General features: G+C 51.2%; 1 protein-coding gene and 1 pseudogene across 5 annotated transcripts in view; one reads left to right on the top strand and one right to left on the bottom strand.

Annotated features, from left to right (window-relative positions):
* The window catches only part of CARS2 (cysteinyl-tRNA synthetase 2, mitochondrial), a 62,063-nt gene that overhangs the window by 27,367 nt on the left and 18,674 nt on the right, over positions 1–16,022 (bottom strand). For 4 of the 5 annotated variants that reach the window (XR_012514272.1, XR_012514273.1, XM_039473397.2 and 1 more), the window contains exons 7-9: positions 11,036–11,165; positions 7,166–7,299; positions 2,949–3,016 (exon numbers count right to left, since the gene is read on the bottom strand). Coding sequence is in view for 3 of the 5 variants with exons in the window: in XM_039473397.2 (XP_039329331.1) it covers positions 2,949–3,016; positions 7,166–7,299; positions 11,036–11,165 (332 nt within the window). In the remaining 2 variants the exon portion in view is untranslated. The remainder of the gene's footprint in view (positions 1–2,948; positions 3,017–7,165; positions 7,300–11,035; positions 11,166–16,022) is intronic. The other variant, XM_039473398.2, reaches the window with a different exon arrangement.
* Positions 14,977–15,471, top strand: LOC104651439 (SAP domain-containing ribonucleoprotein pseudogene; annotated as a pseudogene).

Below are 16,022 nucleotides of genomic sequence, written 5' to 3'. Positions count from 1 at the left end.
TCTTCTTTGCATGATTTCTCTGTAGCATCCGATGTCTGATGGTGTTTTACCCACGGCAGAATGTCTTTGTAAACTGGAGCCAATCCCCTCAAATCCTGACACTGCTTTACCAACTAAATTTATGCAACAGTCTAAATCCTTTGTTGTCATTGCAACAATGTCCCCAGCATCTTCACCAGGAGTAGATTCCACCTCAAACCGCTTTCTTTGCTCATCCATAAGAAGCAGCTCCTCATGTGTTCAAGTTTTATGAGGTTGCAGTAGTTCAGTCACATCTCCAGGATCCCTTCCAATTCCAATAGTCCTCTTGCTGTTCCCACCACATATGCAGTGACTTCCTCTAATGTCCTGAACCCCTCAAAGTCAACCATGAGGGTTGGACTTAACTTCTTTCAAACTCCTATTAATGTAAATATTTTGATCTACTCCCATCAATCATACATGTTCTTACTGGCATCTAGAATGGTGAATCCTTTCCAGAAGGTTTCCAACTTACTTTGTCCATATCCATCAGAGGAATCACTATCTATGGCAGCTATAGCCTTAGGAAATGTTTTTCTTAAATAATAAGACTTAAAATTGAAATTATTCCTTGATCCATGGGCTGCAGAATGCTGTCTGAGTAGCATAAAAACAATATTACTCTCCGTGTATGACTCCATCAAAGCTCCTGGGTGACCAGATGCACTGTCAATATCTGGAAAGAAATCCTTTTTTCTGAGCAGTAGGTCTCAACAGTGGGCTTGAAATATTCAGTAAACCACGCTGTAAATAAATGTGCTGTCATGTAGGCTTTGATGTTCCACTTATACAGCACAGGGAGAGTCGATTTAGCAAAATTCTTAAGGGCCCTAGGATTTTTTTAATCATCAGCGAGCAGCGGTTTCAACTTAAAGTCACCAGCAGCATTAGCCCTTAACGACAGTTAGTCAGGTTAAAGCTCTGAAGCCAGGTATTGACTTCTTTCTAGGTACAAAAGTCCTAGACAGCATCTTCTTCCAATAGAAGGCTGTTTCATCGATATTCAAAGATCTGCTATTTAGTACGGCCACCTTCATCACTTATTTTAGCTAGGTCTTCTGGATAACTTGCCGCAGCTGCTCCATCAGTACTTGCTGCTTCACCTTGTATCTTATATTATGAACATGGCTTCTTTCCTTCAACCTCACAAACCAACCCCTGCTAGCTTCCAACTTTTCTTCTGCAGCTTTCTCATCTCTCTCAGCCTTCACAGAATTGAAGAGAGTTGGGGCCTTATACTGGATTAGGCTGCGGCTTAAGGGAACATTGTGGCTGGTTTGATCTTCTATACAGACCACTCAAATTTTCTCCATTATCACAATAGGCTGTTTTGCTTGCTAACCATTCAAGTGTTTGCTAGAACAGCACTTCTGATTTCCTTCAAGAACTTTTCCTTTACATTCAAAGCTTTGCTGAATATTTGGTGCAAGAGGCTTAGCTTTCAGCCTGTCTCAGCTTTTGACATAACCTCTTCATGAAGCTTAATGAAGCTCTCCATTGCTAGCTTTTGATTGAAAGAGAGAGATGTGTGACTCTTCCTTTTACTTGGACACTTGGAGGCCACTGTAGGGCTAGTAACTGGCCTGATTTCGATATTGCTGTGTCCCAGGGAACAGGGGAGCCCAAGGAGAGGCAGATCGAAGAGAATGGACGGCTGGTGGAGCGGTCAGAACATGCACAACACATACAAAGTTCTGCCATACGTGGGTGTGGTTCGTGGAGCCCCAAAATGATTACAACAGTAACATCAGAGATCACTGATCACAGATCGTAACAGATTTAATACGAAACTTTGAAATATTGCAAGAATTACTCAAATATGATGCAAAGAAACAAAGTGAGAACATGCTGTTGCCAAAATCGTGCCAACAAACTTGCTCAGTGAAGGGCTGCCACAAACCTTCAATTTGTGAAAACACAGTATCTGCGAAGTGCGGTAAAGTGAAGCTCAATAAAGCAAGGTCCCTGCAGTGGCCGGGCTCCGACCACCCCGCACACCACCACCCCCGGCTCCATCTGTACGTGTGCCGTGCACACGCTAACATATTTGTCTTTGTTTTTCTCTTGTTAATCTCTCTTTGCCAGTCTAATTTACAGGCCCCCCGCGAGAGAATCTAAGCTGGGTAGAGGAAAAAGATCCTACACACCAAATGCAGCAAAATAATTACAACTACTCAATCTGGGTGGTGCCATGGGAAAGTTTCTTTCAACTTTTCTACAGGTTTGACATTTTGCCGAGGATAAAATTGGAAAAATTCTACTTAAGGAAAGCATATGTAAATTATTTTGTGAGGTGCAGTCCCTGTCGGTCTATCCTAAATCTGACGGGAGTAGCTTTCACTGGTTTGCTATTTAGGTGGTGAGATCTGGATACTATTCTTCTCCATTTACTTTGCAATTAAATTAAATTTAAAGACAGGCCAGAAGACAAAGGAGCAGCTCAAACTGTTTCAGCCAGAGCCCTCTGTGAGTGCACATTCTGTGTGTCAGCGCCACAGCACGATGACGTTTTTCAGGTTGGTGAAGAGTCCAGCCAGCTCTGAGCCTACCAAAGGCAAACAGCAAAACCCACACTAGGAGGAGGTGGCGGGTGAGGAAGGGAAGAAGGTTAGCAGATGCGCCTAGAGAAACGACTGTTGTAAAAGGAAAAGGCAAGGCAGCAAGCACCAGCCTCGAAACGAAGAAAGGGAAAGGGAAGCTCCACCAAGAAAGAGACCTCAGAAAACAGCAGACGGTGCCCGGCCAAAGAGCGAGATTCGGCGGAGAGCCATTTAAAACGGGAGGAAGAGGAGGCAGGTCTTGTCATGGGAAAGGGGCCAGAGGACACTGGGAGTTGGATTCTGCGGCTCTCAAATGACAAAGAAGCCTTTAAGATGGGTTCAGCAAGCCATCAGCACCTCGGAGACACAATACAACAATCACATTACCTTAATAGTAACGTAGTTTTTTAATGATTTGGACATTTTTTCTTCTTTGCCTTTCATGTGCAAATGCCCTGAAACAAAAACAAAAGCATTCAGTCTGAGCCGGGTGAGGAGACTCTGCCTCGGGAAACACATGGGAGCCTGCATCTATACACCGCACAGATGGGTGAATTCAGTCCGAGCCGGGTGAGGGGCTCTGCCTCGGGAAACACATGGGAGCCTGCATCTATACACTGCACAGACGGGTGAATTCAGTCCGAGCCGGGTGAGGGGCTCTGCCTCGGGAAACACATGGGAGCCTGCATCTATACACTGCACAGACGGGTGAATTCAGTGCGAGCCGGGTGAGGGGCTCTGCCTCGGGAAACACATGGGAGCCTGCATCTATACACTGCACAGACGGGTGAATTCAGTCCGAGCCGGGTGAGGGGCTCTGCCTCGGGAAACGCATGGGAGCCTGCATCTATACACTGCACAGACGGGTGAATTCAGTCCGAGCCGGGTGAGGGGCTCTGCCTCGGGAAACACATGGGAGCCTGCATCTATACACTGCACAGACAGGTGAATTCAGTCCGAGCCGGGTGAGGGGCTCTGCCTCGGGAAACACATGGGAGCCTGCATCTATACACTGCACAGACAGGTGAATTCAGTCCGAGCTGGGTGAGGGGCTCTGCCTCGGGAAACGCATGGGAGCCTGCATCTATACACCGCACAGACAGGTGAATTCAGTGCGAGCCGGGTGAGGGGCTCTGCCTCGGGAAACGCATGGGAGCCTGCATCTATACACTGCACAGACGGGTGAATGTCGGCACAGGTCAGCCCCCGAATCTTCACCCGTGCTGTGTCTTCCGGGAAGACACACCTGCGTGGTTCCATGGCTTCAGGGACACCCAGCCCCACACTGAGGGCCATGGCATAGGTGCCCCAGCTGACTCAGGAGCTAAACAAGAATGGGCAAGCATGGTGCCGACGGCAGTATTTGATCCATTTTCTCCTTTCCTGTAATCCAGAGATACTGATTTCACTGACGGCATCCGAAGAAACCACAAAGCTCTCATTCAGCAAATCAGGCACCTGGCGGCAAAGCTTGCTGACCGCTGTCCACACATAGTGGAGCCTGCGGGTCTCCAGGTAGGACTGGTTAGAGGTTCTGCTGCAGTGGTTTTCACAGACTCTGAAGACCTTGGAATTACTTCATGTCCTATGGATGTGAAGGACAGAAGGAAACCCACACCCCTAACTCCCAAATCTGAGCCTGAAATTCTCCCTGGCCTATAGCTTTACAAGGCTTATCTCCAAGAGATGGGTGCTGTTTCTAACAGAAGACTTTTCCTCTTTCTCTGACACAACTTCAAATAGGAGTGCTCCAGGCTGACAGTGTGGCTCACCCCTGTAATCTCAGCCCTTTGGGAGGCTGAGGCGGGAGGATCGCTTGAGCCCAGGAGTTTGGAGACCAGTCTGGGCAACATGGCGACACCCTGTCTCTTCAAAAAAAAAAAAAAAAAAAATTAGCTGGGTGTGGTGGAGTGTGCCTGCAGTCCCAACAACTCAGGAGCCTGAGGCGAGAGGATCACCTGAGCCCAGAAGATGGAGCCCACAGTGAGCTATGTTCACACCACTGCACTCCAGCCTGGGCCGCAGAGCAAGACTCTGCCTCAAAAAAAACACAAATAAACCAACTGGTTAGAATGTGGTTTCCAAAAAGTATATGTAACTTTGAATATGTAATTCTATGTAACCCGATTATATCAAGCACAATTCTAATTTTTTTAAATTGATGATATTTGGAAAATGCAACACATTTGCTAAGGTCTGAGTGTTTACGTCCCCCCAAATTCCTGTCAAAATCCTCAGCCCTAAGGTGATGGTAACTGAAGGTGGGGCCTGAGGAGGGTGATGGGTGATGATGTCCTGGGGGCAAGGCCAATGTGAATGGAATCAGGGCTTTTCTAAAACAGACCCCCGACAGAGCCCTCGAGAGCTGACAGCCGTCTATGGACAGGAAGTGGCCCCTTCCAAGCCACTGAATCTGCCAGTGTGCGGTCGCAGGACTTCCGGCCGGCAGAACCGTGAGGATCCATTCCAATTGTTCAGAAGATGCCACTCTTCGTATTTGGCTAGAGCAGCCCTACCAGGCTGGGCCAGCGTCTGCCCACTCAGCTCTTCCATCCACTGGGTGCAGGAGAACAAGTGTCACTTCTCCTGTGTCAGGAGACACTGCTGTTTTGTTTAGGGCCAAACTAGTATGCAAAAGACTCCTAGTGCCTTAATAGGTAGTAAAAGTCACTGAAAAATGGCAGCCAAACTTTCCCACCCGGCGCAGCGGCTCGCACCTACAATCCCAGCACCTTGGGAGGCAGAGGCAGGTGGATCACTTGAGGTTAGGAGTTTGAGACCACCTTGGCCAACATGGTGAAACCCTCCTTCTACTAAAAATGCAAAAATGAGCCAGTTGTGGTGGCACACGCCTGTAGTCCCAGCTACTCAGGAGGGTGAGGCAGGAGAACTGCTTGAACCTGGGAGGCGGAGGTTGCAGTGAGCCGAGATCGCGCCACTGTGCTCCCAGGCCTGGGGAACAGAGGAAGACTGTCTCAACAACTAACGCTTTCCCATTTCCACATCTGAAGGTGAACATGACCTCAATCTCCGTTTCTAGACCCCGGCCCCTCCTCACCACCTGAGAGGGCGAAGCGTCCCCACGGCTGAGGCCGCCCTTCCTGCCCCCAGCTCCACACTGGCTGAAGGGCTCGCTGCAGGTCATGGTGTCAGTTACACACCTTGGCCTACCAAAGAGGAGAAACCTGCAGACAGAAACGCCCTGCGGAGGGAGCAACTCCAGCTCCTCAGACAGTCCGGGGGCGATGAACTGAGCCGAATCTGGGACGAGGGACACAACTGCCTCTGTGCCTGAGACTCAGTGTCTCAGCCCCACCAGACGGCTCTGAGCAGGCTTCCTCTCCAAGAACACGGTTCAGAAGTCCTTGGGCCAAGGGAGAGAGACCTCCTTCCCAGCGGTCAAAAGAGGCGTGCGGGCCCCCCACTGTGGAAATCAGTGCTGGGCTCCTGGAGGGGTGATGCCTTAAATATTCCACCACCCAGCTGTGTGCACCCGCTTCCCACGTGAGCACCAGCTGAAACGAAGTGGGGGTGGCAGGCGTGCATTTTGATTAGGAACTCCATCGGGCAGGGGACATCATCTGCGAAATAAAACGAATTTCAGCTAGCGCTGAGCCCTCCCCAGGGAAAAGGTGTGGGGTGCTGGACAAAACAACTCCTAGGCCCTCAAACAGCCACCCTGCCAGCTTGCTTTCCGCTTCTGTTTTAGACAAAAACTGGGGCCCTCTGAGAGGCAGACACAGTGGGTAACAGTGGGGGCGGAGCCTCCTGCCGGGTGCCCGGGGTGAAGGACCTGCTGCAGGAAGTGGCCTGGGGGCAGTCAGCCTCATCTGTTTACTTTCATGAAGAAACCCAAGTGAACCCTGCTGCAGACCAGAAAGCTGGAGCGTCTCTGCATTTCACGTTACCACACAGTGGCAGCCTAATTTCCTCATTCAAGGACTTAAAAAACAGCACTTGTTAATTTCCTGTATTTTAGATGCTGAAGTCTGCATCTCCAAATCCTACCACTGCCAAACACGCTTTATCTTTCTTTTCTCAAATACCTTCGCTGTCCATCCCCAAAAGGTAATAAGACTGGTTAATTCTGGCCCTGCAAACTTGGAAATATGATCCTTCCAGTATATCCAAGGGAATTCCAAAATCGCTGGGTTCAAGGTGTCGCTTAACTCACAGTGATGCATCCACTTCTGAGAGCAGACAGCTGGGGTTCCTCAGTTAGGGGTCTGATCAGTGGAAGAATGGGCTACCAGAAAACGGCAGGGATGTCTAGTGACAATATTACAGCTTCAGGAAGGAGTGTTCATCACCTCCATTATGCTGTGCTACCTGAAGTTCCTTACTAATTCTACTTGAAAGAAACTTCCATAGAACGGGATTGCCAAACATTTTCCATATTCTAGTCAGTTCTAAAAAGGTATGATCATTGCTGCAATCCAAGGAAGTTCATGTGCAAATGATTAAAACTCAAAAATAATTTAAGAGGCCCATCCATTTCTTGACCTATTAGCTGATCTATGTATTTCCAAATGTGGCTGTTTTGCCAGAGAAGACAGAACTGCCAGAACTGAAACAGAACAAATTAATCTGAAGTTATTACTTACCAGAATGCAGAAAATAATTTCCCCACTGCTCGCACTGATGAAAGACTTCACACTGTGCAATTTCGTTTTCATGATGTGGAAAAGCTAAATCTATCCCACCTGAATGGATATCCAGTTCACTTCCAAATACCATACTGCAAGACACATACGAGACAGTGAATTCATTCAATCAAGCAACCTATTTTCTTCAAACCTCATCTAGTTACTCCTTCCAGCCTTTTTAATGCAATGAATAAACGGATCTCAATTTTAAATCAATCTACATGATAATTTAACTGATTCAAATGAAAACTGAAATCCTGTCATCATAAACCCATTATTCGTGACTCTTCATCCCAGTAAAGAGACTTAATTCTTTTTGCTCTAAGTACTACATATATGTATATATTTTAAACTCAACAAATTACCTTTACTTAATTTCAATAGGTACGGTTTAGTGGTTTTCCAACTTTAACAAAAGGTGGAACTATAAAATCATGACAGTGTTTCACGTGGCTTCTGGAAATGTAACTAACAGCCACATGGGAATAACAAGGTAAGAGAGTTCAAGGCGACACGTGGCAGCTGTTACCCGTTCTCCTGCAGTACAGTGCCATGCAGCCACAAAAACGCGTTTTTGCAAACCCACATGCTAAAACTAATGGCGGTGATGGGGAACATGAGGCTGGGCCAGCCCACTGGAAGCTCCGTCCCTGGACCAGCTGCAGCAGCATGGCGACACCGCAGCCTGGTGGATTTTCTTACAAGGATAGGTGCAGAGTTTCTAAGGTGCCCACGCCTTGCGGAGGTCCTTCCTGCTCCCAGTGGTCTGGCTCCCTGTGCTCGGGGAAGGACTGCACACACAAGCCTCGAGCTTGAGGGATCAGGCACCACAGAAACACACGCTGCAGTGTGATGCTCTAAGATTTGTACATCTTAGCGATGGGTCCTCTCAGGGTGACTCTAACATTCCCTGCAGTTAAATGCTGTGAAGGAGACCATGGGACTAGGAAGGGGGAGGGGACGGGAGGAACCTCATTTGTGTTTAGATGAGCAACTGTCTCTTCTGAAGATCTGAAGCCAACATGACGATGTGAGGTTTCATGTAAGCTGTGGGGTCACAGCCTTCACTACGCTAGTCTCAAGCCTAATCTCTAATGTTACACCTATTTTAAAATAAGAGAAGCCTCAGCAGGAACAATAATGGTCTCTTTTCATTATTTAATCTTTCAACACAAATAAGGTATTCAATAGTAGCATTACGTTTGAAACTCACTAAATGATTTTCTACCTGCTTTAGAGCAATTATTTGAATCTAAAAAATGAATCTGGGCTGGGCGTGATGGCTCATGCTTGTAATCCCAGCACTTTGGGAGGCCAAGGCAGGCGGATCACCTGAGGTCAGGAGTTGAAGACTAGCTGGGCCAACATGGTGAAAACCGGTCTCTATAAAAAATACAAAAAAAATTAGCTGGGTGTGGTGGCGTGCACATGTAATCGCAGCCACTCAGGAGGCTGAGGCAGGAGAATCACTTGAACCAGGGAGGTGGAGGTTGCGGTGAGCTGAGATCGCACCACTGCACTCCAGCCTGGGCAGCAAGAGCAAAACTCCATCTCAAAAAAAGAACCTATAACCCAGCTGATACCCCCATAGGCTGCTATTAAGTATTCTAAGTAGTTAAAGTATGACTGGTGACTGGACATTTCAAATTTTTTTAAATCAAAAGTTAGGCCCATGCTTCCTAGTAACGACAGCGTTTGTTGTCTCAAGAATCACTGAAACATTTCCAGATGAGCCGTAAAACCACAGTGCAAGTGGTGGGGCCTTAGCGGAAAAGGGAGAAACTCTTTCCAGGTCTTAAAGAAGACCACCAAAATTCAGAGGCAGGTTGTGGAGGATAATGCCTTCCCTCCTGGTGGAATGGGCAACCCTACTCAGGGCTGAATACGCGAGCAGTCTGGGAGTCCATGACTGGAGCAGAGTCCTCTTGTGGGAAATAATTATCCCCACCCACACTCCCTCTACACCAGCCAGGAAACACATCCTGAATTCAACGCCCACAGGCTTCGAGGTGGCTGGATTTATCCAGATGAAAATCTTCAATGTAGCTAGTAGCTTAAAGTGTTCACCTCAACCATTCTTTGTGTTTCTAATTTTTAAAACTGTTCATTGCAATAAAGATTTGCTATCAGGTATACTAAAATCCATATGTTTAGTGATTTTTTTAAAAAAAACCCGATTTCTACAAATAGGAAACATACGCAGTTATTCGCTAGGGATAACTGTGACAGCGAAACATGGGAAACAGTCCAAACGCGTGGCCAGGTACCCTGCTGCCTGCAGGAGGTCGGGCCACACAAACCAGCACCACAGTAAGAAGCTAACCGTGGTGAGCCCTGTGGGCAGCCGCGTGGTACAGGGCACGGGAGGTGCTGCTTTTCACACAGCCCACCCAAGGGGCCCCTGGCTGCAGGCAGAGTCTTAGGGTTCAGACACCTGAGGCGCATCCAAAGAGGGGACCAGAGAGAAGGTGGAGAAGGCTCCGGTGAAAGGCAGAAACCGGGACAGACAGGGTGTTTCCAGAGCAGGGGATGCCACAGCGGCCCAGGAGAGCAGTGTCATGGGACTGAGTGGGGGCGGCAGGCAGCCGCGGTCCCAGGCAGACAGTGGGAAGAGCAGCTCTGGGGACAGGGGACCCAAGTGCAGGCGGCTAGAGGGGACTCCAGAAGATCTGGGAGGAGCTCAGATTTCCGCCACGGAGCATCTTGGGTGTCTGAGTGGTCTAGGCTAGAAGAGCTGGAGGGAAGGCGGAGAGGGATTTCGGGGCCAGAGAAGTGCGAGGCGAGGGGGATGTAGGTGGGAGCACTCTCCTCCAGGGCTCCAAGCACCGGCCACGGCAGACAAGGGTGAGGGAACAGAGCGGCTGCAGGTGTGAACCAAAAGGCAGCCTCTCCGCCACACGGAGCAGGTGCCGAGGTCGGGGAGCTGGCTGTGCCCCAGGGCTGGGGAGCTGGCTGTGCCCCGGGGTCGGGGAGCTGGCTGTGCCCCAGTGTCGGGGAGCTGGCTGTGCCCTGGGGTCGGGGAGCTGGCTGTGCCCTGGTGTTGGGGAGCTGGCTGCGTCCTGGGGTTGATGTTGGGGACTGGCTGTGTCCCGGGGTCTGGGAGCTGGCTGTGCCCTGGGGTCCGGGAGCTGGCTGTGCCCTGGTGTTGGGGAGCTGGCTGCGTCCTGGGGTCGGTGTTGGGGAGCTGGCTGTGTCCCGGGGTCTGGGAGCTGGCTGTGCCCCGGGGTCCGGGAGCTGGCTGTGCCCTGGGGTCCGGGAGCTGGCTGTGTCCCGGGGTAGGGGAGCTGGCTGTGTCCTGGGGTCGGGGAACTGGCTGTGCCCCGGGGTCGGGGAGCTGGCTGTGCCCCGGGGTCGGGGAGCTGGCTGTGCCCTGGTGTTGGGGAGCTGGCTGCGTCCTGGGGTCGATGTTGGGGAGCTGGCTGTGTCCCGGGGTCTGGGAGCTGGCTGTGCCCTGGGGTCCGGGAGCTGGCTGTGCCCTGGGGTCCGGGAGCTGGCTGTGCCCTGGGGTCCGGGAGCTGGCTGTGCCCTGGGGTCGGGGAGCTGGCTGTGTCCCAGGGTAGGGGAGCTGGCTGTGTCCCGGGGTCGGGGAGCTGGCTGTGTCCCGGGGTCGGGGAGCTGGCTGTGTCCTGGGGTCGGGGAGCTGGCTGTGTCCTGGGTCTGCTTAGTCCCTTCCATGCCCTGTCACACTCCAGCAAAATCTCTTCCCAAAAAACCACCTGTGGGCACACATGCCAGGCTGCACCTGCTCCTGTCCACATCCTCCACTGCTCTGAGCAGGCACCAGGGGAAACTGAGCCCCACACCCCCATGAAGCAGCAGGCGCCTTACCTAGCGATGGCAGAGCACTCGATGTGCCAGCCCGGCCTCCCGGGTCCCCAGGGAGAGGCCCAGAACACCTCCTGGGGTTTGGCTGCCTTCCACAGGGCGAAGTCACTGGGATAACGCTTGTCAGAGTCTGCTGCAGATGAAAAACAGTGCATCAGAGGGAAGAAGCCCAGTCATCCCAGCATGGAAGCCCAGACAACCACCCCGCCAGGGAAACCCAGACAGCCCCCGCCACACGGAAACCCAGACAGCCCCGCCACATGGAAGCCCGGACAGCCCCCGCCACACAGAAGCCCAGACAGCCACCCCACCAGGGAAACTGAAACAGCCCCTGCCACACAGAGGCCCAGACAGCCACCCCACCAGAGAAACCCAGACAGCCACCCCACCACAGAAGCCCAGACAGCCACCCCACCAGGGAAACCCAGACAGCCACCCTACCACGGAAGCCCAAGCAGCTACCCCACCACGGAAGCCCAGAGAGCCACCCCACCATGGAAGCCCAGACAGCCACCCAACCAGGGAAACCCAGCCACCCCCACCACAGAAGCCCAGACAGTCACTGCCACCTCAGAAGCTCAGCTGGCCACCCTTACCAGGGAAACCCAGCTGGCCACCCCGATGGCAGCCCCTCCAGCTCCTGGTGGGAAGCCCATCCCATGCTGTTTCTCTTCTAAGGAGCCCCACACGTCTCACATACTCCTGTTGCACCCAAGTGAGGGACAGGAGCACTGGCAATGCTGTCATCTCAGATGCACCAGCACACAGGGAGAGCTGGGCGCCCAGGAACCCACAGAGGCTCATTTCTCAGGAATGTACTATGTACTGAGCGGGGTTTCTCCATTTTTCTTTATCCTGTCTTATGAGAAATGCTCTACTTATCAGTAACTGAGTTTCGGGGTTGTTTTTTCCAAAAAGATGCTAATCATACAGAGTGAAAGGAAATCACCAAATTATCAGAGGCCCCATCACATTCATAGGGTAAGACGACGCAGGAGGGGAAGTGAGACCACGTGCTCCAGCGAGGCAGCGAGCCAGCTCTGGATGGAGGGCCTTGGAGAGCGCTCAGAGGGGCTCTTGACCACCTTTAAAGGGTGTCCCTTCCCACCTGAGTAAATCCTATAGACAAGCTCTGTACTGGATTAAATGCTGGATGCCAACAGCCATCTCAGTGCCACGCAGCTGTTCCTGGGGTGGGTGTCCTACCTGGGAGCACACCACAGGGAGCCAGGAACATGCAGGTCAGTGCGGCCTCTCCTTGTCACGCACCCCAGAGACGGGTGCCACACAGAGCCAGGCCCTCCAGGAGCCTGCAGGTGAGTAAGTGACACTCACAGGCACATGGACTCATGGGGAATGACGGAGGGTGTGCGTCACACCCAGGGAGGACTAGGTGCCCGAGGCCCCGCTGTGCAAAGTTGACAAGGTTAGGAGGAATGGATGGGAATTCAGCAGACAAATGGAAAAGGGAGCAGTCGGCCATCGCAGGTGAGGGGCAGCCTGGACAGGGGCCACAGTGGGGTAGGCAGAGAAATGCACCCCAATAAGAGCATGGCCCTAAAATCGCCATTTCCTAAAATACGTCATTTCCCAGATTTCTCCACGCGGAGCATGGCTCCTTGTCTGGGCACTGGTTTAGTGTGTGGACAGGGCAGCATGGCCTCACTGGAGAGCCGTCCGTCCTCTGTGGACACTGTCATTGATGGTCTCAGTGAGGGCTAACCCCCATGAAAAGGAAGATCTACCTTTCATACAAGTTACAGGAAGGAAGAATGCAGGGGTGTGATCAGGTCAGGTAATGCGGCTGGTGGAGCCGAGACTCCGAGCGAGGCGCCTGTCACGGTGCAGCAAGGCTGCCAGTGGTACGTGCTCACCAAAACCCGCTGTCCCCTCCACCCAGGACAGGCGCTGTCCCATCCACCCAGCACAGGCACACCACAGGTGCACGACGCCCCAATGTCACTCTTACCACCCGGGAGCACCGATATAGGCGCCTTTGATGAATTGGAAGACGCTGAACTGTTTTGGTGAAGACACAAACACTTTTTCTGGGTTGGACTGTTTTTTTATTACTAGTCATTTTAGCAAGAATAACGTCCTCTGGGCATCCGAGCAAACAGAACAATTCCTACATAGTGCATGGAAATGAGAGCATCGATAACACCTTCTGCTGAAGGAAAAGACAGGAATGTATTTAAGATACTTAAGGACAGAAAATGTGGCCAACGATTGTATTTCCAGCCAAACTGACTTTGAAGTAGAAGGCAGCACACTGTCAGCCACAGGCACGAATTCAGGGAATACCGTTTCCAAGGAAGGGCTCTTCCTTCAGAAAGTGCTGAGGAATGAGCTTCAAAAACTACAGGGAAAGAACCGACCTGGAGACGGTGGGAGCGGGGAGAGAGGATGGGGCTGCAGAAGGTGGCACAGGCGGAGGCTGGGAGCTCCGACGTGTGGACACGTGAGGGCAGGGAGGAGGCACGTGCATAGGAACCTTCTAACCATGGGAACCTTCTATCCGTGGTCAAGCCTTGGGCAGGGCTGCTAGTCAGGGATGGGCTAAAGCAGGTGGAGGACCACTGGGTATCCTGTCACACACGGTGTCCTTAAGGGCCAGGATTTGCCACAGGGGAAAAGGGAGCTACACATGTGAACAGACCGGGTTAATGAAACTGCGTGGCCCTGAACTGGACTATCAGCATGACCTATGGAGCGGACACATTCATTGCCTCAGTCTGCAGGAACAATGACAGATGGCAGCCGTGAGTATCCGTGGTGCCCTTGCTGTGTTCTCAAAACACCGTTTTTCATTAAAAGAAAAATGGGGCCTCCAGGAAAAACGGCTTATTCCAAGACGAGCCAGGAATATCTTACTGTATCAGCCAGCCAGCCACAGAACATCAACTACAACAGGGCTGAGTGTAAGGGCCTCGAGAGTAGCTCCCATCAGCAAACGAGGGGGCAAACTGAGGCTCAATAAGGTGAGTGCAGCAACGGATTAACAGCACATGCGCTACAGCCCACGAGCTCTCCGCAATGAAAGAACACGACCTGGTCACCGCCAGAGGAAGATATGGAAGCCAACTCCTTATTTTGAAAACTGGTAAATTAAGGGAAAGTTCCTGCTTTTCTTATACAAACTGTGCCACCGAGTAACCAAATGAAAGTCTGCCTGTACAAAAGTATTCCAGCAAATAGGGCGAGCGTGGTGGCTCACACCTGTAACCCCAGTACCTTGGGAGGCCAAGGCAGGTGGATTACCTGAGGTCAAGAGTTTAGAACCAGTCTGGCCAACATGGTGAAATGCCATCTCTACTAAAAATACAAACATTAGTCAGGTGTGGTGGCGCACGCCTATAATCCCAGCTACTCCGGAGTCTAAGGCAGAGGGAATTGCTTGAAACTGGGAGGCAGAGGTTGCAGAGAGCCAAGATCATGCCACTGCACTCTAGCCTGGGCAACAGAGGGAGATTCCCTCTCAAAAAAAAAGAGAGAGAGAGAGGGGTAACAAGATGGCAACTGAGACAGTGGAGCTCCATAAACTGAATCTTGCTGAACTAAGAAAAGGGGTGTCTTGCTTGTGGGTTTGGAGACCAAGGGAATAAAGGAAGATCTTTTTGTTTGTTTTTGCTTTTTTGAGACAGAGTCTCACTCTGTCACCAGGCTGGAGTGCAGTGGTGTGATCTCAGCTCACTGTAACCTCTGCCTCCTGGGTTTAAGCAATTCTTGCGCCTCAGCCTCCAGAGTAGCTGGGACTACAGGAACCTGCCACCAGGCCCAGCTAACTTTTTGTATTTTAGTAGAGACAGGGTTTCACCATGTTGGCCAGGATGGTCTCATCTCCTGACCCGCCCGCCTCAGCCTCCCAAAGTGCTGGGATTACAGGCGCGAGCCGCCGCACCAGGCAGCAAGATGTTACCCACAGACTCCAGACTTATCTTTCAGAACATGCTGAAGAGGAGGCAAATGAAGATGATGTACTGGGAGATGAAACAGCGGAGGAAGAAACAAAGCCCACAGAGCTCCCTGTCAAAGAGGAAGAACCCCCTGAAAAAACTGCTGATGCAGCAGCAGAGAAGAAAGTGGTGAAGGCTACATCTGAGATACACAGACTGAGAGAATGCAGAAGGCGGCGAACAATTCCATGGACCTGTGAGCTTGGAGAGTAAGAGAGCCGCTCAGGCAGCTAGGTTTGGCATCTCTTCAGGTCCAACAGAAGGTCTGTCATCTGATAACACACCTATGGTTAACGTGCATAAGCTGAAGGAAAGAGCTCAAAAGATTTAGCATGAATGTCTCTTCAGTCTCCAGAAGGTCTGAAGATGATGAGAAACTGAAAAAGAGGAGCGACTGGGGATGATCATAAGTTCAGCTGGAACTGAACAGAGGACACGGAGGTGAAGAGGAAAAGAGCAGAGCGCTTCGGGACCGCCTGGTGAGAAGTTCTTGATGCGTTCTGTTCTCCCGGGTGTTCATTTCTGATTCCTCTTGGTCACACATATGCCTAAAGGCACAGTCATGTGCCTACGTCCTGCCTCGCCATGAGGGGGCATGTACCCCAGGTGCACCCGTGAACTGCGGCAGCCGTGTGACTTATTGCTGTTTCAGCTTTAAGGTGGTTGTGTTTGTTTTTGATTATGTTGCTTGTCAATTAAAAAAAGAAAAGAAAAAAAAGGTATTCCACACACGAAGCAGAAATGACGGAATGGGAGTCGCCCACCATGCAACCTTTTTCTGCAGTGAAGGACGGAGGCCCCAAGCGGCCAGGGCTGCTGACAGAGAGAGGCAGAGCCCTGGCGTGTCTCCCGGTGAGGAATACGCCACCTACGAAGTAGCCTTCTCCAGAAACTTAGAACTGGATTAAGCTCCCAGATTCAACTACCAATTTGCAGAAAAACCACACAGGACGGAGGGAAATGTTACAGACACTGCAGAACTCAGAGCCAGCGAAATCCCACTAGGGGATCTGTGAGACGCAGGGCATTTCTCG

The sequence above is a fragment of the Saimiri boliviensis genome, chromosome 16, assembly GCF_048565385.1.
Source record: "Saimiri boliviensis isolate mSaiBol1 chromosome 16, mSaiBol1.pri, whole genome shotgun sequence".
Lineage (NCBI taxonomy): Eukaryota > Metazoa > Chordata > Mammalia > Primates > Cebidae > Saimiri > Saimiri boliviensis.
The sequence above is the reverse complement of the archived record's forward strand: the minus strand, read 5'-3'. Positions and strand labels throughout refer to the sequence as shown.